This window comes from Mauremys reevesii, linkage group 3 (assembly GCF_016161935.1).
Source record: "Mauremys reevesii isolate NIE-2019 linkage group 3, ASM1616193v1, whole genome shotgun sequence".
In the NCBI taxonomy this organism is placed as follows: Eukaryota; Metazoa; Chordata; order Testudines; family Geoemydidae; genus Mauremys; species Mauremys reevesii.
This window is the reverse complement of record NC_052625.1, coordinates 194,366,919-194,389,892: the sequence shown is the minus strand read 5'-3', so window position 1 is coordinate 194,389,892 and position 22,974 is coordinate 194,366,919. Positions and strand designations below refer to the sequence as shown.

Genomic DNA, 22,974 nt, shown 5'->3' with positions numbered 1-22,974 from the left:
ACATTTTCAAACCTAATTTCAAGAATTATTTCTGTCTCCCCATTGTCACAGGTGGTGGCTTTAGGAGAAGTACCTGATGGGACCGTGGTCACCGTCATGGCTGGAAATGATGAAAACTATTCTGCAGAGCTGAGGAATGCCTCTGCTGTGATGAAGAACCAAGTGGCCAGGTTTAATGACCTAAGATTTGTGGGCAGGAGTGGAAGAGGTACGCTGTTACATTTAATATTTTTATAATGAATAACAAATGCAGTCGAGAAGTCAAACTGATTCCACAATGAAATACTGATTAGTCTGTAAATAAATCCCCATCAGACTTTCATTTACAAGGATAAATGCAGGTTTTGTTCGCAAACTTCAGCATTTGTCCAAACTGAGTTTGTTGTCTTTGCACCTTGCCAGGTTTTTTTGACTCCTGACATTTTTTTTTGTTTTTATGACATCTGAATTCTGAAAAAAATTTTTTTACCGACCTGGTTCTATATTTTACTCATATTGGGAGGGGAGAATGAAGTGAAGAGTTTCGTGTTCTGAGTTACATGAAGTCACACAACAGATTTCAGGCCATCATAATGAGAGAAGAAAAATGCATGTACTCCTGTAGCAGTAAGGCTGCCTCTTAACTGGTAGCAGGAAGAGCTATCATTATGTTCTTTGCATCTCACATATGCTATCGGTATGGCCCTACCAAATTCACAGTCTATTTTGGTCAATTTCATTGTCATAGGATTTAAAAAATCATAAATTTCATGATTCCAGCTATTTAAATCTGAAATGTCAGGTGCTGTATTTGTAGAGGTCCTGACCCAAAAAGGAGTTGTGTGTATGGGGGACTTGCAAGGTTATTGTGTGTGGGGGGTTGTGGTACTGCTGCCCTTACTTCTGTGCTGCTGCTGGCGGTGGCACTGCCTTCAGAGCTGGGCAGCTGGAGAGTGGCAGCTGCTGGCCGGGAATCCATTTCTGAAGGCAGAGCTGCTGTCAGCAGCAGCGCAGAAGTAGGGATGGCATAGTATGGTATTGCCACCGTTACTTCTGCACTCTGTCTGCAGAGCTAGGCCCTCAGTCAGCAGCCATTGCTCTCTGGCCACCCAGCACTGAAGGTAGCACACAAGGAAGGGTAGCAATTCCATGCCCCCCTTAAAATAGCCTTGCGACCCCCCTGCAACTCCCTTTTGGGTCAGGACCCCCAATTTGAGAAATACTAATTTCTGCCATGAAATCTGTATAGAATAGGGTAAAAGCACACAAAAGAGCAGATTTCACAGCCTGTGATGCATTTTTCATGGCCGTGAATTTGGTAGGGCCCTAGCTATAGGCCATACACTTTATGGGCCTAATCCCATAGGGCCTTCCATTGACTTCAGAATGCTTTGGATCAGGCTCCACATGTGTTGCAACATGCAATCTTATGTTCCTTGTCTGTAGCTTTCTTAACTTTATAAACCTTGGTTGTAGGCTTTTGGTTTGAATGAAATTTAACCTCTAATACACATTGCTTACATCAGAATGGTGGAGATTATAACTTTCTAGTTTCCTAAAGATTTAGAGCCCTGAAGTTGTCTCTTTGCTGCTTAAGAGCGTCCTCTAATCTGAAATCTATACTCCAGTCATAAGAAGCTTTTATAACCAAGGCAAGATTGAAAAGAATTTCCTTTTAAAATTCTTGCAGCTGCTTTAAAATTTGAGTTAATGACTCAAAGGATGCCTTAAAGGAAACTGACTTGTCAGTTTTTACTGAAGGAATCCTCAGAGGCGTTTGCTATATCAGGCCACTGATTCAGCCTAAATATTTTTGTATATTTAATGTAATATTTATTTTTTAAAAAGTCATCCAGGGGCAAAAAAGGTCACACATACTGTTGCAAAATTAACAAAAATGCTAATTTTATAATAATACACTATGTAGAGGAGTTGCAATCCAGCTTTGACAGAGCGATCGTTTGTCAGAGAAAGTCAAACCTCTGACAACTGCCTCTATAGTTCAAATCAGATGGCACATTGTTACAATTATAAGTGTTTGATAAAAATGATTCAATATGGACTGTTTCCAGTGAGTAGATTTTATTTTAGGAATGTGGCCAATAATGTGTACTTTTTAGCTTTTAAGTTTTTTAAAATTATATATAATAAAGGACCACTCTACTGCAAAGATAATATGATATAAAAATGGAGATCACTACCCTCTAGGATAAGGTGTTCTTCCTCTCTTCCATTTATCTTACTTTCTTTAAAAAAAAAAAGTTACTGTCTGCTTTTGTCTTTCCATTGATGGATTAAATTTGAAGGTTCTCTGGCTCCACCACTAGTGCAGCCTTACCATAAAAGTACAGTAGTTATATCCCATAACAAGTGTTGAAAAAGAACTGTCATATGATGTACTACCTGTGCGCTCTGAATCTCATTTGAAACCTATGAAATATACTTTTTTATTAAAACATAGGAAATGAAGAAGAATATCTAAAAAAGGATCTGGCACTATATACATATGCACACATATTTTAATTTTAATTACACACACACACACACACACACTCTCTCTCTCTCTCTCTCTCTCTCTTTTCAAATTTGGCCAAAGAAGTTTCATTTATCTTTTGTGTTCTTCAGTCTTTGGTTAAGAAGTTTTCTCTGATCAATCTGGGTAAAATCTATGGAAAAGTGATAGTGTACTTTACAAACTCTCAACATATTTATTTAAGAAACTTCAAAGAAAAACAAAGGGTGTGCACTGTTTTACTATATTGGCTTTCTGAGTTTTGGCTAGTTTCCCAAATAGCAATTTTTATATTTAAAAAAAAAAGAAAAAAGACAGACTTAACTGCTTGCAGACTTTTCACGCATGGAAGATGAAGAAAGCTTCTTTTGATGAAGTGTAATTATGTCCAAACAGAGCTGACCCCCTCCCCCTATATTTCTTATGATCTTAACGGAAGAAAGTAGGGATTTTCCTTTGAAGCAGCCGGGACTTGGTGGAAGATCTGAAATGCCACATTCTGCTGCCAGAGGCAGGATGGAGAAATTGGTCCAGACTTGTCTTCCAGACTTAGACAGAACAGAGAGAGAGAGTTATCATTAATGATAGATTTTTATAACACCACTTAAAATAGCAGGAAAGCAAACAGTAGTAGCAAACAGACGTGAGAAAGCTACACATAGAGCAGAGAAGAATATTGGTGGCTGCATGAAGTTGGATAGGAAAAATAAAATAGTAAAGAAGTCATTTTTCAGAGGCAAGAAACTAATCCACACCTGTTTCTGACTTTAAGTTTACATCTTTCAAAATAGCTCCCCCTTTGATCTGTGTATCTCTAAATTTAATCATCAAATCTGAATCATCAACCTACCTCTTTACCTTCTCTCCGTTTCCCTTCTTTCCCATGACCCACGGGGATGCTCTGATGTTTGCACATTTGAATATTATCCAACAAAAGAGATTACCTGCAACTTCACCGTTTTGTTTATTTATTGTCTATCCCAGGGCAACACAAACGCTTTTTTGGATGGGGAAATACAAGTACCCTAACACTGGGTCCTAAATGTGTATGCAGACGTCCCATTAGTCTCAATGGGAGTTGCTTATGCGAGGTTGTAGGGCAGTAACTTATCCTTAGGGGCCTGATCCAAAGTCCATTGGAGTCAATGGAATGACTCCCATCTTCAATGGGTTTTGGATCAGGCCCATCATTTTTTTGTGTCTTGATATTTTGAATTAATCACATTAGCATCTGGATAAAAAAAATATGCAACACATCCACAGGTCGCCAAGTCTGCTTCCAAGCTAATTTCTCTGGTTAGCTTTAGGCTCCAACATGTGTCAGCCTTGCCCATTACTATGTCAGTTGCATTCACATGTGTTAATGACAAAGAATGCACAGTTTGGGGACACATTCAAGCAAGAGTGCCAAATAATTTCTTACCCTGTGAGGCTCATTAAAGAATACTATAATTATTCATTAGCTACCAGAAGTAAATAGTTGACATTTTTAAGGGCACAGAGAAAGCTATTAAAAAAAGGTACATAGAAAGATTTTGCAGCTGATGGAAGATATACAGAAAATCAACTAAATCTAACTGTGGAAAGCATAAGTGTTCACACAAATACATAATCCTGTGAAATGTACTTTGGGTCCAATCCTATAATGTGTAGCACACCTCTTGAAAAGGTGCCGAGTGCCTTCAATCCCCTTAGGCTTCACTGGAAGTAGAGGGTGCTCAGCACCTTGAGGATTGGGTCCTTGGTCTACAAAAAGCAGTGAATTGGTTAGTTGGAGGGCTGAGACTTCCTGAATGCTGATACGTTATTGCATCTGTGTAGCTAAGAATATCAAGTAGGGAAAAGAAAACTCGCCCCCTTTCAAATTAGATGTGCTCAACTGCCCGTAGTTAGGCTTTGGCAGGATGATAATTTAGACATGCGCACAGACCTTGGCAGAAGGCAAAATATAGCCCTTTACATGAAGTGTGTATTTTTTGGCCATTGTATTATGCAGAGATATTTTTGAGTTAGAAAATCTTGCAGTACTTGTCTAGTTGTAGAATGAATTTTCAAACTGTCACAAGCAGTGTGCTTTATCGTGTTGTTTTTTTAATCTAGGCAGGCTTTTATGGCCATTTGACATATTAATAAAACCATAATATGGTAGGACCAAATTCTGTCTGCAGATGCACTTGGAAACTCCCATAGATGTCTGCAGTAGCTGCGCCTGTACAAATGGGTGAAATGTCACCGGTGAATTTTTGTGTAAGCAATAGGTTAAATTCCTACTATTCCTCTATAGTTACTCTTCTCTGCAATGTCAGTTTTGAGAGACCTGCAGAAGGGTCTCTCTCTACCTTTTTGTAGAGTAGCAAGGAAGAGGGCAGCCAACTTCTTCCACACGCTCCCATTGCTGCCTGCTACCAGAATTTAATCTTTTTGGTTTTCCATCCCCCCTGCCAGAGCCTGGAACTCACAGACTTCACTCTCACTAGTGTCTGTTAGAGAAATGGGCGCAACTAGAGCACAGTTCCACCTGGAAAGTTATTCTACTCTACATGAAAGTTTTATTCTCTTGAAATAGTCTCTGTCGCTTGCTCTTAGGAAAATATGGCCAAGACTGTCTGAAGTCATACGCTTGATAGTAAATGATGTGTGCCTCAGACAGGTTTTGAAAGTATATGACTTGGCTTGAAAAGAAAGATCAATTACTAGATCTGACAGCCAAAGACCTGTTCCGTATTAGGCTTTGAATTGATTGCATTAAGTTTTGCGCTCTTACATATTGTTTAAGATTTGTGTTTTGAGTGACTGCCTTCAGAGTTCAACGAGAGGGGAAAAAAAGTCACTGGCCAAAAAAAAATAATAAAAAATGAGTTTTAAGATTCTGGTAAAGTAGCAGCTTAAATGAGCAGTAAGGCCTGAGATTGCTGACTGTTTTATTGAGTCACTGTTGTACGCCCACCTTTTCCTGTCTTGAAAGAGTTTGCAGTTTTGACTATCTGACGTGACTAACCGTTGCATATCTGACTGATTACAACTGTCAGTGAGTCTGCAGAACAGAGGCCAGTGTCTTGGGAGAATGTATGCTGAGATCCAGTCTTTTGGTTTATTTATTTAGTTCTTCATTGTGCCAAAGGCTGCAGATCATCGTGTACAATGTCTATGTGAAATGGAACACTGAAAAGTTAAAATGCAGATTTGTGATAGAAAATATTTTATACATACAAAAACAATTTCTCACAGTCAGTGGATAGATATTTACAGATTTAATAGATGGAGTATATGTAAGGACAAATTTCTGCTCCAGTAACAAAGATAGCATCATATCATGATAGGCAGGTTAAGGATGGACAAGCTAAATGTTAAATGGTACCCATGAGGAATATATATTTTTTCCTCATATTATTGTAGTGAAGTCAAACAAATAAAATGACAAAACAATGTGAAGTAAATAACATTAGGAACAAATTCTGCTCTCTGTCACCCCACAGTAAAACGTAAATAACTCTATTTAGCTGAGTTGCTTTGGATTTACAGTGATGTAAATGAGAGCCGAATTTGGCTTATCCTCAGTAGTGAATTACTCTTGTTCTATCATTGTGTCATGATCTAATATTAAATAAGAAATCTTAACTAGTCAGCACTTGGATGGTATTACTGATATTAGAGTATAACTGAAGGGGAAGAAAACTCCTATGATTAGTTTGTGTTTTTAATTTTCATGACTGTGGAAATGACTGGGAAGAATTGTAAACGCCTTTTATTCTATACTGCCCAGGCATATGTCTGTTTTCATGTTATAATCATTCCTCATTTGTTATTTTTGTTCTCTCTGTAGGGAAGAGTTTTACCTTAACAATAACTGTCCTTACGAACCCCCCGCAAGTCGCTACATACCACAGAGCTATAAAGGTTACAGTGGATGGACCAAGAGAGCCAAGGAGTAAGTACTGGGTTCTTCTTTATGCTCTAATATCTGCTGATGGGAGTCTGTAAAAGTAAAGTGTTAATTTTGTTTAATAGAGTCTCACAGCTGGAATACATTTCTTTGTGAAACATAGATCCCCATTCAGCAAAATACTTAAGCACATGCTTAACTCTAAAGTATGTGAGCAGTTCCATTGAACTCAGGGGCACTACTCATATGGTTGAAATTAAGCATGTGCTTAAATTCTTCTGAATTAGGGCAACATTGAGCCTTATTTTCATGTACACTAAGGCCCCTTTACACCACTCTGGCATTATAAGGGAACTTTGGAAATAGTGGGCCTGATTCTTATTTACACTAAGGGCCCGTTATAGAGCCAGAATGGTGTAAATGGGCCTTGGTGTAAATGAGAATCAGGCCCACTGTTTCCATGTATCATTTGATTTTGGGACAGTAGACCCAATCCAGCAAGGTGCTGAGTGCCCTCAAATTCCATTGACTTCAGACTGAGGAGACTCAAAAGTTAGCAGATGCTCAGTGCCATGCAGGATCAGTCCCAATTGATGGGGGTGGGAAATGCTTCTTTGCTCAGGATTTCTTTTGCTATCACACACTTAATGCGTCTGGCCCAATGACCACTGGTTAATCCTGTCACACCTGAAATTGGATTTTCCTAGCACAACGTCCATTTTCAACTGTGTATTTACCACAGATCCTGGGAGCTAAGGAGCGAAATAAGTAACCATAAAAGCCCTAGCATGTTGACAGCGCTGCCTTTGTGTTTTTCCCAAGCACAGAGAATGTGTTTAATTAAAAAAAACAGACTTTCACTCACCTTTTATAACATGCACACGCCTTAATTATCAAAAATCTATTTGAAATAATTGCTGGCTTTCTTGTTATGACAGTTGTGTTTGGTCATGTTCCAGTAATTGTTATAGATAGCTCCTACTAATAGATACAGTCAGACCTGGTTAATCTATCTTGGTTTATCTGTCTGGCTGGCAGATTTAACTGGTAATCAATCTTGCATCGTGCAGGTACCTCTGAGGACCCAGTCCTAGATTTTTTCTTAATCTAGCTAGAAACTGTGTTTCCAAATTGATTGGCATTAACCAGGTCTAGTTGTATTTAAAGTATGTGTAGAGATTAAGGATTATTTGATGAATAGCCACATTAAAAATATCTCCTAATGGAAACATCTCAATTCATTGTTTTGTCTTTGATCAGCAAATTCAGACTAGACCTTTTAGGGTTTATAGGGAGTTTTACTTAAAATACTGCAAAGGAACAGGTAGGTAGAGTTGTACACAAGTGAAGTGGCTCCCAGGCCAGTACAGCTGAATTTGCAGGTCCTTCCCCTAAGATTGGGAGAAGTGGTTTAAAATGTCTTCTGCCTTACATAAGACCTGCCCTGTCTGCATAATTTTCCCCTGATCAGTAAGTGAGAACAGTCAAGTGACTCTGCTCTTATGGATGCATTTCATTCCATAGATACCTCTGGTGCTGCCTGCTCTTGTTGGAGGTTTTCTGCTTTCAGGTTACATTGCAGAGAGTGTTTTGTCTTGTCTTACTCTCTTTTGGTAATTTTTCTGTTCTTGCTAAAGATGCTGTGTTCACCTGTGACTGCTGGCCCTGTCTAACCTGCTTGGAGACTTCGGGCTAAATGTGTCCCTGGTGTAATGCCAAAGGAGTTAGTTACATCAGGAATGAATTTGGCTAATCCATTTAGGGGTTGCTTCCATGTGTTGATGCATCCATGAAATTGGATATCTCCAGGCAGAGGAGACAGTGTGGGCTTGGGGGTGGAGGGTGAAGAGTGTATAGAGAGTAGCATCTGAATAGATGGGGATGGCACAGACTGTGGGAGGAATAATTTAATTAGACTGGGACTGCACCATCACAATAAGCAATTAAAAAAACCTCAGGCTATGTTCATGTATCTTAGAAATCCTATTTTTAAGACAACTTGAATTTTTTACTCTAGTCTCTTTGGGACAGATCTTCAGCTGTGATGTGCATCTACTATTCTTAAGTGTGGATGCTCGATAACTGAAAATCAGTTCCTGTAGTTTCGATGGAGTCCACTTGTATATAGCTTCCAGTCCGTCAGACGTGGCCAAGAAGGGCCAATTCAAGTTTAGAATGTTGTTTGGCTGGTTTATGATGCTCATTTCAGAGTTGGTTGGTTTGTGCAAGCTCTGTTGTTTTGGACTGATGCATAAGATATGGGACCATAATAGCTGGAGACTCACTAGTTGTTTTGAATGGGAGTCATTGATGTGAATTTTAGGGAGAGAACGGCTCTGGAAAATGGAGTCTTCTGTAGAAGCTTCACTGACGTGTTTTTCTTCTGAGAATTCCTGCATTAATTTCTGCTCTTTAGTAATTGCATTAATCAATGTAATAAATTTTGGCACCTGCCTTGCATGAGGAAAGCTAAGTGGTTGGGGGCAATAATGACTTCTATTCAACAAGTGGCTCTAATAGCAGATGTATTTTTCTTAATGAGTTATGTATTAGCAAACAGTGCCCCTCTTTGCCAGGACCTGCATTTCACACAAATGTCTGAAGCATGTTATTCTATTTTTCCTCTCTCTGGCGGCTAAACCAGGGCTGTCACATCACAAACAACTTCTTTTCTTAATATACACATCTGGCGTTGGCAGTTGGACCAACTTCATAAGAGCACATGATCATCATTCATTACATGATTAAAAAGTACCCCATGGCATCATTGATGTTTTTTAACTTTGATCTTTTGCAGTTGTGATTCATCTCAGTTATAAAACTTCCCTTTAAAGGAACACAACTGATGACTTATTAGAACCTTCATCCTAAGTAGCGTAAACATAAAATTATGCACATCTTTACAGAATGTCATTTACTTGGGTTGCCAGCTTATCATCTTAAGACATGACTTCATGCTTTAGATCCTGAATTTGTAAGGCGTGTTTATAGGCAAGGCACTTTGACCTTCTGTTGGCAAATTGATTCGAGAGAACAAACACTGTATGTTTTCCAGCAGCAGCAGCAGCAGCAATACCATGACAGATATTGCAATCATTTAGAGCCTGACCTGAGGAGGTGCTGCACACTCATGGCACCCAGTGATTTCAGTTGGAGCTTTGGAAGCTCAGCAGTTTGGAAAGTCAAGCTCTTAATATTAGCTCTGTTTAGTCATATTAAACATCTGCTTGTAGAAGCTTGCTGCTCTCATCTCGCTGTTTTGTTATTATTTTAAAATATTTCAAGATGATGGCGTCGGGTTGCCTTATTAGATTGAGTCTAGAAAGTGAACTGGTAAAAGCTGCCCATTTTTACATGGGGGAAAGGTGAACCTCTTCCTGTGTCTCTTTGTAGGAAAGAGGTGTTTTTCGACTAGTTAACTCTCAGTGTTAGCCAGAATGAAGTTCAGGGAGTTCTACACTGCTGCTCAGTCTTTGTGTTGGATTAGGACAGAGCATGGCATGCCAGGTAATGGAATCTGGAAAGTGGATGGGGTAGGGATCTTGGGGACAAATTTGTGCCTTCTCAAATACCTGACATATCCTGTTATGTAACCGCCCCTGTCTTTAATGTACCGGACTTATAAAATGTAGTCTCCAAACTGATAGACTGCATTTTGTAATCCACTCAAATGGAAGTGAAATTTTGAGCTTTCAGCCAGGGACAGGGTTAGACTTGTGGGGGGGCCCAGGGCAGAAACTAAGGAGCAGGCCCCCACCCTGCCTCTCTTACCTGCTCACACATTGGATTTCTGTAACCTTTCTGAAGCTGAAGCCCGAACCCTGCCATGGGAGGCTGAAGCCAAAGCCTGAGCCCTGCCACGTGTGGCCCCCTGTGGCATGGAGCCCTGAGCAATTACCCTGCTTGCTACCCCCTAACGTCACCCCTGTTTTTAGCATATATTAATTGGTAGGGAAAAAAAGCTCTGCTTTCATTAGACTTGCAGAATATTATCTGCAGCCAAAGCCTGTGAGGTACACACGTGATGAAAGGTATGAGCAAACATTGTCTTTTTGTCTGTGTGCTCGACAAAAGACAAGCAAAAGCTAGCAAGAGGAGCTGGTCAGTCTGGGTATTAACTGTTTGGCTGACTGGCTTATAAAATGCAGAGCAGTGATTGAGATTTTTGAGATTCTTAGACTTAGAACCATAACAGCTTTTAGGAAGTTCTCTCTCCTTTCTTCCAAGGGGTGGGGGTGGAGGGGTAAGTCGGGGGTTGGTGGAATGTGCTTTAGAGTAGAACAGCCTTAAATCTCTTTCGGTTTTTTTATTCTTTTTTTTATTTTTGACTGACTGTCAGGAGCTGGGCTGGTGGCCAAGCAGGAAATGACACATCGAGAGGCATTTGTGTTGTGCAACATTTTGTGGAACTGATGCAATGCTACATTGCCTGTTTACGCATTCCTTCACTAACAGACTGCATGGCAGTAATTTTATTCAGCGATACATGGCATGCTACGGCAAGGAGCTGGATCCTTCACATCTCTTTATGCAGAATTATCACAGCAGTTAAAACATGCAGTGTGTCCCCTGTTTAGAATATTCCCTGGCTTGCTTTCAAAGACTGCTTCAGCAACCCCTTCTTAACCCAATATGTACTGATTTGAATATGTTTTTCCACTGCGGTAAGTTTGTGTAGTGCCAGGAGATGTGTAGTTTTCAGAACAAGAGCACATTTTACATACGCACAGATTCCACTTTATACTTGTAGTTTATATTAAACATTGTTTAAAAAATGCTTTAAGCTATATGTATTCCAGAAACTGAACACAGGTTAAATATGAATGTGGTAATATGTTGGTGTAGTCAGGAAATTTTCATTTTAAATTAACACTGAGGTCCTTGAGATATTATAAAAAGGCTGCTGGATTCTCATCCAAGTAGAGGTTAGAAAAACGGAGCCTGATTCCGATCTCTTTTACTCTGTTGAAATCAGTTAGATTACTCTGGATTTCTACCACTGTAAATGAGAACAAAATAAGGACCAGCATGGGCATGGTTTGAAAGTTGCTGTTACTGCCACTGATAGGTCTTCACCTCTGTGTTACAAGCAGCTCCGTTCTATAAGATGTGAGCTGGAATGTGATCATATGGCCTTAGGAATGTTCAGCGCTGCTCTGCTATGCTGTTCAAGTTCGTACACCATGACTATCTGCCATGTAACATAATCCACTAAGAGTCTGATCCTGAAAGTGCAAAGCACCCACACCATTCATTAATTGCTCTAGGATTTGCAGGTGCTCAGAACCTCTCCTGGACAGGCCCAGGGTTTCTTAAGCCAGGAGTTCCCAACCTTTTTCTTTCTGAGCCCACTCCACCCTCCACCCCCACATACTATAAAAACTCCATGGCCCACCTGTTCCACAACTTTTTTCTACATATAAAAAGCCAAGGCTGGCGTTAAGGGGTAGCAAGCAGAGCAATTGCCCAGGGCCCCACGTCACAGGGCGCCCCACGAAGCAGAAGCAGCAGCTGCACAAATTTGACCAGTGTTACCCACGTGCTTGCGTCTACCCTGAAGATATTTTTACAGATGAAAGGGTAGCTCAGTGTTCATAACTGTCATAGGTGAAGCTTGGAGAGCCTGGATGTACGTCTGGCCTCTCTTAATCCCAAGAGAGAACAACACCCAAAACAAAGAACCCAAACAAAGGCTTCCCTCCACTGAGGTTTGAAAGTATCTTGTCCCCTGATTGGTCCTCTGGTCAGGTGTTAGCCAGATTCACTGAGCTTGTTAACCCTTTACAGGTAAAAGAGACCTTAACCCTTAACTATCTGTTTATGACAATAACCATTCAGTTCCTATCCTTACTATTGGGGAGGCTAGTAAGGATGTTCATTATTGACAGCTGTCATTAATGAGATGGACACTAGTTTACCAGGAACTGGACTGAGACCACCAACTTCATTTCATGGAGGTTACCAACCAGTTTTCAGTTGATCATACCTTTTGATCCTGGGACGGATAAGCTGAGGAAAAAAGACTGAGCCATGCAGTTCACCCATAACCTCAATTTTGTACAGTGCAGTTGTTTTGAAATCTGCATGATCCATATGGTTTTCATCAACCTGCTCTTCAGGAGCACACCGCTGCCGAGAGATGTCTGGGAGGGGTGTTGGCTGACCATGTACTTAACTACAGAGGGAAAATCCTGCAGAAGACTATATAAAAAAAGCAAATGGATGAGTCTGAACAGAAAACTGCTCCCTAAAACATAAGCGAGAGAGAGAGAAAGAGAGAGAGATCTGGCTGGAATGTTTCAATTGAGAATGAACTATTTTCATGGTTCTGTTTTGATAACGCTGCTTAAAACACCATCTCATTTGGTGTATAAGATGATACCACAGTATGCTCCAATGTTGCAATTATTTTATTTGTATTACAAAAGCCCTTTCAGGCCCCAGCTGAAATCAGGCCCCCATTGTGCTCAATGCTGTACACATTCACAGTAGGAGGCAGTCCAGCCCCAAACAGCTTACCACATACACTGAATAGATAGGGGGGAGAAAGGGATGCAACTAAATAATTCTAGGCAATAGCAGAAGTGAGGGCATTCTATATCTTCACATGGCGCAACGTGAGGGGGAGGACAGCAAGAAAGCAACTGTGATCTGCAAAAGACAGTCCTGACAGTTAAAAACCATTACTAGTAGTTTTGTTATACTGGCCTTGCAGCAGGATCCTACAAAAAGGCATTAAAATAATATACATCTTACCTTTATATAGTTTATTTCCTTTTCAGCCATTCTAAATTTCTTTACAAGCTTTAGATATGGAAATCACTTTGTTCTCCACTGAAATGCAGTCATCCCAGAAGTGGAACATGGGAGCTGTTTAACAGTACGCAACCATAAGATAAAGAAACTTTGTTGAGGAAGTGAAGAATATATCTAACTGAAAATTCGTATGTGTCTGGCGGTCTTATATTGCAATTTGCCCAGAACACCAGAACAAACCCCCCTAAGCCTATGGAAAGTGCTGGAATCTCTAATGAGTACAAATATTCAGCTCCTCTGTTCTCTGTCTCATCTAACATAGGCCATCTCGAGCAGTACAGTGTCTCCACTACTATCATAGACCTAGATGAATCACAAATACCACTTCTTGCAGGTCTATGTCCAAGTCAAGATCAAAACCTGAAGTGGCTTAGCTGCAGCCCTGGTGTTTCACAACGTTCTCCATCTCACTAAAACATTGTAGCAATACATAAGCAGCCGAAAGTATGGAAAGATGATAATACGCTTTGTGATTGTTATAGACAATATGGCTTGAAGAGCAAGTGGAGAGGGGAGGGTTCAGTACTGTGCCAATGTCCCCACTTTCTTTTCCAACCATAATATAAAAATGAGGGCATTTCTGTTTTCCGTCCCAACTCAGCTGTTTATGTGCACGTGAGACCCCAAATATGTATGGTGAGTGGGATTTTCTCTTTTGTTAGTAGTGTGGATATTCGTCCAAGGAAGGAAGAACAAAATCTAGCAATAAAAAAGGCTCATGTGCCTTTTGCTTAAAAAAAAAAAAAGCTGGTTGTGCCTACAGCAGCTGCAAGATCAGAAAAGAGTATCAGTCTTCATTGTATTGATGCCAGCTGCATATTGTAGGCTTGCTTTAGGGTCTACCGCTAGTACCGAGCTTTTGGAAATGCTTGCCAGGTTTGTGGTGTTGTCCTGCATCAGCATATTTTACCTCTTTCTTCCTTAGTCAAACTTTTATACTACCCACTCGCCTTGCCTCTGGCATGTAACTTGTTTCACAGCACCATGTACACCCTTCTCACTGAATAGCACCAACTCAAGTGGTTTTGCTGCCTCCAGGCCCCCTGTCACGCAGTGCCAGATTCTGCCAACTTTACTCTCATTGAGTCGCCTAACTTTTTGCATCGCCCCATTCATTTCACGGGGACTCTTCAGTATGAATAAAGCTGTCAGAATCACAACCACGGTAAACTAATTAGTTTGCTACATTTTTTTTTTATCTTGGTGTCCTGTCCAACTCCTTGTATCCCCAGTGTAGTGGAAATGATCCTGAATACCACCACCAGTGAGAGTTCAGAGGCTAGTAACATTGTCTTTCTGAGCTAGACAGGACAATAACCATCTAAATAAAATAGTATAGTAGGATTTAAGAAAGGGCTGGATAAGTCTTATAGTGACATTTGTAACTTAAGGTGCTAAAATACAGGGATAAGCCCATGTGGCCGGGTCAGGAAGAAATTATTCCTCTATGAACAACATTGTATACCCAGCGGAGGTTTCCTGGGAAGCACCATGCATAGGATAGGCCATTGCCAGAGGTAGTGTGAAGTGTACAATACAAAACTTGATGGGCAAACTGTCTGCTCCAATATGGTATCATTTGTGGCCTAATTTTTCAAAGGCAGGCTGATTTTTCTGAAAGTGCTGACTCTCTAAAATCAAGCCCCTTCAGTAAATTTTAAATTGGGCAAAAAGAAAAAAAACGTTCTCAAAATAGTCTCTTTTGAAAATTCAGACCTATATTTTTAAGTGACACAAAATTAACTAAAAACCGGAGCGCTAGAGATAAAATACACCCCCACTCTTGTAAGGATGTACAATTAATGAGGTGTGTAGAGGAAAAGGGAAGTGCTTCTCATGGCAAAGACTGTATCTATTTTTGTGTTCGTTCAGCACCCAGCAATAGTGAGGACCAGATTTTGATAGGGGCTTGGAGGCAATAGCGTCTTACAAATAAATAAGAAGTTTAGATAAATGAAAAAGTATATTTTAGGCATTTGAAATCCAAAAGTTTATCATTGTTTCAGTGTTGAAATTCCTAGGATATCAAGCAAACCCTCCCTTATCAATTAAAATAATTTTCATTCCTTGGTGTAAAAGTTGACTATATGGAATGTACTTTCTGCTTTCACACTCACTGCTTTAGACAGACTCTCATATGTCTGCTCTGTGGGTTATGTTCAGGAAACTGCTTGCTTTTGTATTTGTGTGTGTGTGTGTGTATTATCAAACACTTGTTCATCAAACCAGCATCAGAATGAAATTGGCACCTTTGCATGTGAATGTGTTGGACACACAGGAGGACTGAAAGACAGACCTATGAATGTAAAGTGACGCTGTGTTTCAACTCTTGAGCTCGGCGATCAAAACGAGAGTCATTTTAAAACACAAAGATAACATTTTCAAAAGCACCACAATGAAAATGAGACTTAGGAGCCTAAGTCACTTATTGAAAATGTTACCCTTAATATGGCTTTGCACTGAGGTTTTTCGTCACACCAGATTAAGATTAAGAATTTCTTCCATATAGCTCACACTCACTAAATCGTGTATTCCACCATTCCATGAGTACTTGGTTGAAACAGTTAGTCCAGGGGTCGGCAACCTCTGGCACGCGGCTCGCCAGGATAAGCACCCTGGCGGGATGGGCCAGTTTGTTTACCTGCCGCGTCCGCAGGTTCAACCGATCATGGCTCCCACTGGTTGTGGTTCGCCGCTCCAGGCCAATGGGGGCTGCGGGAAGCGGTGCAAGCCCAGGGATGTGCTGGCTGCGGCTTCCCGACACACCTATTGGCCTGGAGCGGCGAACCGCGGCCAGTGGGACCCGCAATCAGCTGAACCTGCAGATGCGGCAGGTAAACAAACTGGCCCGGCTGATACAGTCTTTAATTACATGATCACATACTATTTTTTCCATAGGACCGCTCCCTCATTAAGTACACAGAATGACTGATGCTCACTTAATGAGCAGCTATTCAATATCTTGTTTTATCTTCATAGAACAAAGTGTGGCCCCTGCCTTATTTACTGCATACTATTTAAATCCTACTCTGGAGACAGAATTATTTTTTTCCCTCTAGGCTTTCTCTGGCACTCATCACTATAACAATCTGAGTGCTTCACAAATATTAATAAATTAATTTTGACAAAACCCTTCTGAGATGAGGGGATATTATTATCCTCATTTTACAGGTGGGGAACTGAGACTACGGTCAAAAATATCCATAATTTTGGGTGCCCAATTTGAGATGTCTAGGACCTGATTTTTGAGAGTACTTAACATTATATAGCACTTTATATGTTCAAAGCACAGCTGCCATTGACTTCAGCTGCAGCTGTGATTGCTCAGCACTTCTGCAAATCAGAGTCCAGGGTCTCAAGTTACCTACGCAGAAAATGAGGAACAGTTAGTGGCCACCTGTGAAAAGTTTGGTTTAAGCAGCTTGACTAACATCCCACAGAAACTTTGTGCCAGTAGTAGAAGTGGAATCCAATTATCCAGGGCAATGTTCAACTGCCTTAACAATGAAACCTCGTCCTGCAGTCCCCTGCCACATTCGCTGTACACCTTCCTGCTTCTGCAGCAAACGAAGCAGAGGTCTTATAGACAACTGTCTCCTTTACTGTACAACCCTGATTTAACACAATCTCCAAAGCAGATCCATCCTGTGCATTGAACGAGGCAAAAATAGTGTGTTGATCATGTCACTAAAATTTGTATCATAATGCATAGCACATACGGGGCAAATTTAAGTTGCAAAGGCAATCTTAATTATGGTATTTCCTAACTTTTGAGTTCTTGACTTTGCTACTTTAATATTATTTTAACATAGTTTGTGTTTGTGTGCAATTGCCTAGGTTTTTTAAAAAGGCAAACTGAAAAAAAAAATTCCGTCATGTGGCATCATATTTACATCCATATAGACCAGGGATCGGCAACCTTGGCATGCGGCCCACCAGGGAAATCTGCTGGCGGGCCGGGACGGTTTGTTTACCTGCAGCGTCCGCAGGTTTGGCTGATCGCAGCTCCCACTGGCCATGGTTTGCCGTTCCAGGCCAATGGGGCTGCGGGAAACGTTGTGGGCTGAGGGATGTGCTGGCTGCCGCTTTCTGCAGCCCCCATTGGCCTGGAACGGTGAACCACGGCCAGTGGGAGCTGTGATCAGCCGAACCTGCGGACACTGCAGGTAAACAAACCATCCCAGCCAGCTAGCGGATTTCCCTGACGGGACGCGTGCCAAAGGTTGACAATTCCTGACATAGGCCATCAGCAGGGTTGGCGTCTTTAGCTCCATCACATCAGACCAAGTGAGCTGGGCCCAGCAGCAGGGTGGGCCTGAGGGGTGGGGTTAGAGGAGTGTCATTGAGAGCACAGGAGAGACAGTCATCTTGCTCTGAGTTCAGGTGTCTGGAGGTCGAACCAGCCCTGCCCGCAGCAGGCCAGAGCAGGAGGTCTCCACTGAGCATGTGCAAATGGCAATTTTTCAGAGGCTTGTAACTTGGCCAAATTTGTGTGGATTTACATGGGGACAGCAAAAGCAACATATCTGATACTAAGGTCACCACCTGCCAAATTTCAAATCCCTGCTCCGGAGCATGGGGATGCTAGAGCTGTTCAACAAAATCACCAGGATTTTTAACCTGGGAAAAACATTTTCCCCCTAGCCTTGTTCTCAGAAATGGTCGAACCATTTTGGCTGAAATTAAAGTAAACTAATACATAAATAATGCAGCCTGAGGCAGACACCCAGCATGGAAAATTTGAGCCCAAATGGTTGTGGTTTGGCAAAGTTATAAGCAACTGAAAACAAGGTTTTCTAATGCAAAGTGTCTGGCAACCTTAATGATAGGCAGTGCTACCACTGCTGCTGGTAATATATTTTACTTACCTTGTCATCGATTTGCACTTAAAATACTCCATTGACCTCAGTGGGAATTCTGCATAGGAAATGGTTTCAGGAGCAGGCTTGCTCCCTGGGTAGTCTGTGGGATTTCTGCCATTGACTTCACTGGGGACAGGATCAGGCTTCTGCTTTATAACTGAATGGTATGCTGAGAAACCCCTTCTCCCCATGCACCCACACAAGAGGGTAGCTGTACACCAGGGTGGGCAGAGGACATGGCTGCAACTTTCGTAAGAGATTAAACAAGGGCCATGGCACCCTGCAGGGCCAATGCAGGCATTACAATTTAGACAGGTATAATGCCTCCAGGCACCACCATTTAGCAGGGCTCCACCCTCCCTCCCTCAGCCTCTTCAGAGGTGTAATTGGGTGTGCGTGTGCTTAAGTTGCATTGGCACGATCCACACAGACATTGCAGGCCATAATATATGCGGGGCGCGAGCCAAGAAAGATTTGTGCAACAGACCATAACAGTTCCAAAGCTCCCATTATGTGGAGCGTGGGGTCAGTCATTCACACTCCTAGCAGACCTGGATACATGGTTCACCGCTGGGGCTCTGAAAGGGCCAGTGTGCACAGTGGTATCAGTTTTTGTGTGCTTCTGAACAGGGATTTTTAAAAAAATGCTTAGGTTTAGAAACACCACCACAGACACCGAAGAAGAAACTTTTGCTGAATAACATTCAACATTGGGTATGAACTGACAGATGTGGGGCAGCTCAGTTTCAGATGACACTGAGCCAGCATGAGCCCACCCCAAACTCTGGGGTGGGCAAACTCTGGATTCAAGTTTGGTGTCCTAGAGACCCACACTTCTCTCCCTGCTTCAGTGGGGCAGTAATTCACTGCCGGCCTTAGCTAAGCAGCAAATTACTACCCCTTCTACAGCCAGTGGCGGCTCTAGACATTTTGCCACCCCAAGCACGGAGGGTCCGCTGGTCCCGCGGCTTCTCCTCCGAAGGCACCCTGTCTGCCGCCCTAGCGGCGACCGGCAGAGCGCCCCCGCGGCTTGCCGCCCCAGGCACGCACTTGGAGCGTTGGTGACTGGAGCCGCCCCTGTCTACAGCTCTGCACTGATGGCTGGTGGCCAGGCTCCATCTATTCCCTGCCCATCTGCTTGGGTGTGGAGGGGTGTAAACTTGCATACAGCACCCATTACCTAGCCATGCATGCTCAGACCTCTTGTCCAGGTAGACTGTGTGTGTGTGTGTGTGTGTGTGTGTGTGTCAGAGAGAGAGAGAGAGAGAGAGAGAGAGAGAGAGAGAGAGGGGTCCCCTTACATTAGTTAGAGGAGGAGATGAGGAATCCTCACAGCAGCTGGCTTAAACCAGTTCATGGTGCAACACTGCAGAGTGCAAGCTTATAATTCACAAAAATACTGGTCATTTTCTACTTTTAACAAACTATTTGAAAGGGAGAACCAGGTTAGAGCTGGTCCAAAGGCACCTATTGAGACAGTTTTATTCTCCTCACTCCTACAGTTTTAAAAGAAGCCCTTCCCCGTTCCTCTTCTTTCCCCTCATTGTGTTACTATTCTAGGGAGCCAGGGAGTTGGAGAGGTTAAAAAAGTGTTGTCATGAGAGTGATTATAATAGGGATTAATGTAGCTGGGAGCCAAGGTTCAGTAACCTCTCTGTGCCTCTGAGCTAGTGTTATGTCAGACACAGTAGTTTTACCAAGAGAGTGTAGAGTGTGTATTTTTATTGTCTTTCATTGCCAAAAACGGCTGACCCAGAGAAGCCTCACTGTATAAGCAGTGGAAGGCAACGTAGTCTGAAATCATTTCTATTCTCTCTAATTTGTCACTCACTGGTACTATTTTTTTTACGTTTACATTTTAAAATTAGTTCATTGTGCCCTGAACCATTATCCCAATATCCAAATTGAAAAACTTCCAAACTATAGGATTTATTAAAAAAAATGCAAAACACTTGCAAAATTGGAGCTCATTGTGCAGAATAATTTAAAATTATTAGAGGCCTTCATATTTTTATAAGTACTTGAATTTAGGGAGTGATTAGATTTTAGCGTATGTATGTGGTATGGAATAATTTTACAGCTACTGTTTTTCTCTTTAAATGGGGTACTGTCAAGTGAAATTTGGTACAAAATTTAGGTTTTGATAAAAGACAAGCTTTGACATAAAAACTTATCAGGTCAAAATAAGATAATTTTTCCTCTATAAATGTAATTAAAAGAAAAGCCAGAGCCTTCAAGTGTAGCCCAGCAAATGTTTGAGATTTCCCATATGGACTGAAAAAGAGTTTTATATTGGAACTCAGCAATTTTTTTGGAGTGTTTCTGAGACTGCTCCTGTTTCAGAATTCTACTCATGCCTTGTTTGAATTATGTATTTTCCCTTTATGTAGTAAAAAGCAAAGTTAGAACCGTTGGAACATTATAGCAGAGCTGTTCGGCTAAGTGTTTCTTTTTAAAGGGAACAAAACACTTCAAGTTTTGTTGCTGTTGTTTAGTTGTTGTTTTTTTAACTTATTCACATTTCAGGAATTTAAGGTGAAGGGAGTCTGTCCCCAAAGTCCATGGCACTACTCTGGGACTTGAATGTGGGTCTCTCAAGTCTGTACTCTGCCACAGGCTTCCTGTAGGACCTTGGACAAGTCACTTATAGTGAAATTTTCAAAAGCACCTAAGCAGGTTAGCTGCCTAAGTGCAGAGTTGTGCCTTGGGTAGGGTGAATCGGGGTGACCGCCGAGGCCCCGTGCTTTCGAGGGCCCCATGGGCCTGTGCAATTGGCCGACACGATCGGTCCTGGAAGAGACGAATCCGTCACTTCCACCCCGGACCCCCCTGTGGCAGGCCCTGTGCTTTGAGGGACCCCGCGGGCCGGTGCGATTGGCCAGTGCAGTCGGTCCCGGAAGAGACGAATCCGTCACTTCCACCTCGGGCCCCGCACCCTGCTAGGGAGGGCCCTGCCTAAGTGCTTCTGTAAATCCCACTGTTAGTATCTCTGTACCTCAGTTCCCCACCTGTTGTGAGGGAAACTATACTGAAGATTGTGAGGTACTCAGATACTACAGTAATTATCTACTATAGCCTTATAAGTACTGAAGGTTGACAATGGTGGAAGTTAAAATGCCTGGAGAAGTTAAAATGGGTGGAGCACTAAGACAGCCTTCGTGTTTAAAGAATATGAGAGACCAGCACACACCTTCATCCTTCAAGAGGGAAGAAATGAGCTCCTTTTTTCTTGTCCCTCAGTTCTGAGTTCCCACAGAAGAGAGGCCACAGCTGGGTCCTACTGCCAGTTTTCACAATCATGTTATTTGTTTAGGGCCCAAATTGCAAGGCGGGGGGGAGGGGGGAGCTGAGCAACCTCAACTCTCACTGAAGTCTGGATAGGAGGTACAGGCAACTTGCAGGAGGTGAACATCTCGTCAGATTGGGCCTTGCTTAGCAAACAGGCATGAAGGACTCTACTAACTTCAGTCCAACTTTCAAGAAAACTGAAAGCTGCCAAGTCTGTGAAGCCACATTTTAAAATATAGTTTGCGCTATCTGTTGTGGGCAGCAGTGGGAAAGGTTGCTTTAAAAATGGCAAAGTAGACTGGGGGAAGTGGAATTAATATATACAGCTTGATTTTCTTCCCACACCAATTTTATACTAGTGTAACTCCTCTGAGTTCAGAGGAGTTACTTCTGATATACTGTGTAAGCGTGAGCAGCATCAGGCACATATATTTATGCATCTGAAACTGATTCTGAATTGTCTAATGTTGGGGGTGGGGTGGGGAGGGAGGAGAAAGGGCCTCATCAGCCACCTTTGGTTCAGAAAGCTTTTAGTTTGAGGAGAGAAAGCTGTATAATCAGCTCATTTGTAGGTCAGCACATCGTTTGAATCTGCAACAAAGCAAGACGTGTGTCTTGCCTCTGTGTGAGAGAAAAAGCGAGGGCATCCTTAAACAAACATTCACAACCCTCCATTTTAGCTAAAATAGGAAAACCAGCTTGACAAGAATAAGGCTATGTAGCCAAGTGACTTTCAGTGGAGGTTGGTGGGATTTTAAACAAATCTCCATATGCAAATCTCTGAAAACAAGCTATTTAGCGCTCATTAATGTCTCGGGTTAAACTCTTGAATAATTTGTCATGGTTAGGCTCTTTTGGTTTCAATGGTGTTTTTCTAGTGACTAATGAAATGACAACTACACATAGTCCTTGGTATGCCACTGTTCACAATAGGGTTTAAAACTGTGTATTTGTTATTGATGTCATTAAAGTGATGGATTTCAGCTTGGTTTCTGAGGCAGACGACGGGGTGGTTAAGACTAATTTCTAGCAATGGTTTTGGAGGTTGAAACCAAAGTGTGTATAAAAGGAAATGTTTCTCCTTTTAAGCAAATAGTTTGAACCCAGATGAATGAAATTTAAGCAAGTGGGCATCAACTGCAAGTTAATTTTGTCTGGAAATCATCACCAATTAAAATATTTTTATGCACTCGAGTATAGTATTGTCTTTCGGTGCTTATGTATGAAAGGAACAAAACTGCTTGTTTAACCCGAGACTTGAGACGACTGGCTAGAATGTATGACTGAAGTCATAACCATCTGGAACTTCATTAAGGATATGGTCCTTGGCAAGTATAGCTTTTCAAAGGCGAGACAGCTTCTGTATCTGAACTGAAGGAGAGGGAAGCCAGAGCAAGTCCCTTTTACCAATCAGGATTTACAGTTCATTTGAAAAAAACAACAGTCTAACAAAAAATTAAAAATCAATGTTTTCCAACAGATATAGCAATGAAGGGGAAAGATATGGGCCCCGTGAGGAAGCATTTATATTGCAGGCCCAATCCTTTACTCTTTACACATGCAAAACTTCCATTGAAGTCAGTGCAAGATTTAGAGGTGCAAGGAATTCCGGATCAGGCCTAAAGTCCATAAAC

At 41.7% G+C, this 22,974-nt stretch overlaps 1 protein-coding gene across 9 annotated transcripts in view; it reads left to right on the top strand.

Moving 5' to 3' along the window:
* The window catches only part of RUNX2 (RUNX family transcription factor 2), a 232,972-nt gene that overhangs the window by 98,171 nt on the left and 111,827 nt on the right, over positions 1-22,974 (top strand). For all 9 annotated transcript variants that reach the window (XR_005595948.1, XM_039529526.1, XM_039529524.1 and 6 more), the window contains 2 exons: positions 52-208; positions 6,315-6,419. Coding sequence is in view for 8 of the 9 variants with exons in the window: in XM_039529526.1 (XP_039385460.1) it covers positions 52-208; positions 6,315-6,419 (262 nt within the window). In the remaining variant the exon portion in view is untranslated. The remainder of the gene's footprint in view (positions 1-51; positions 209-6,314; positions 6,420-22,974) is intronic.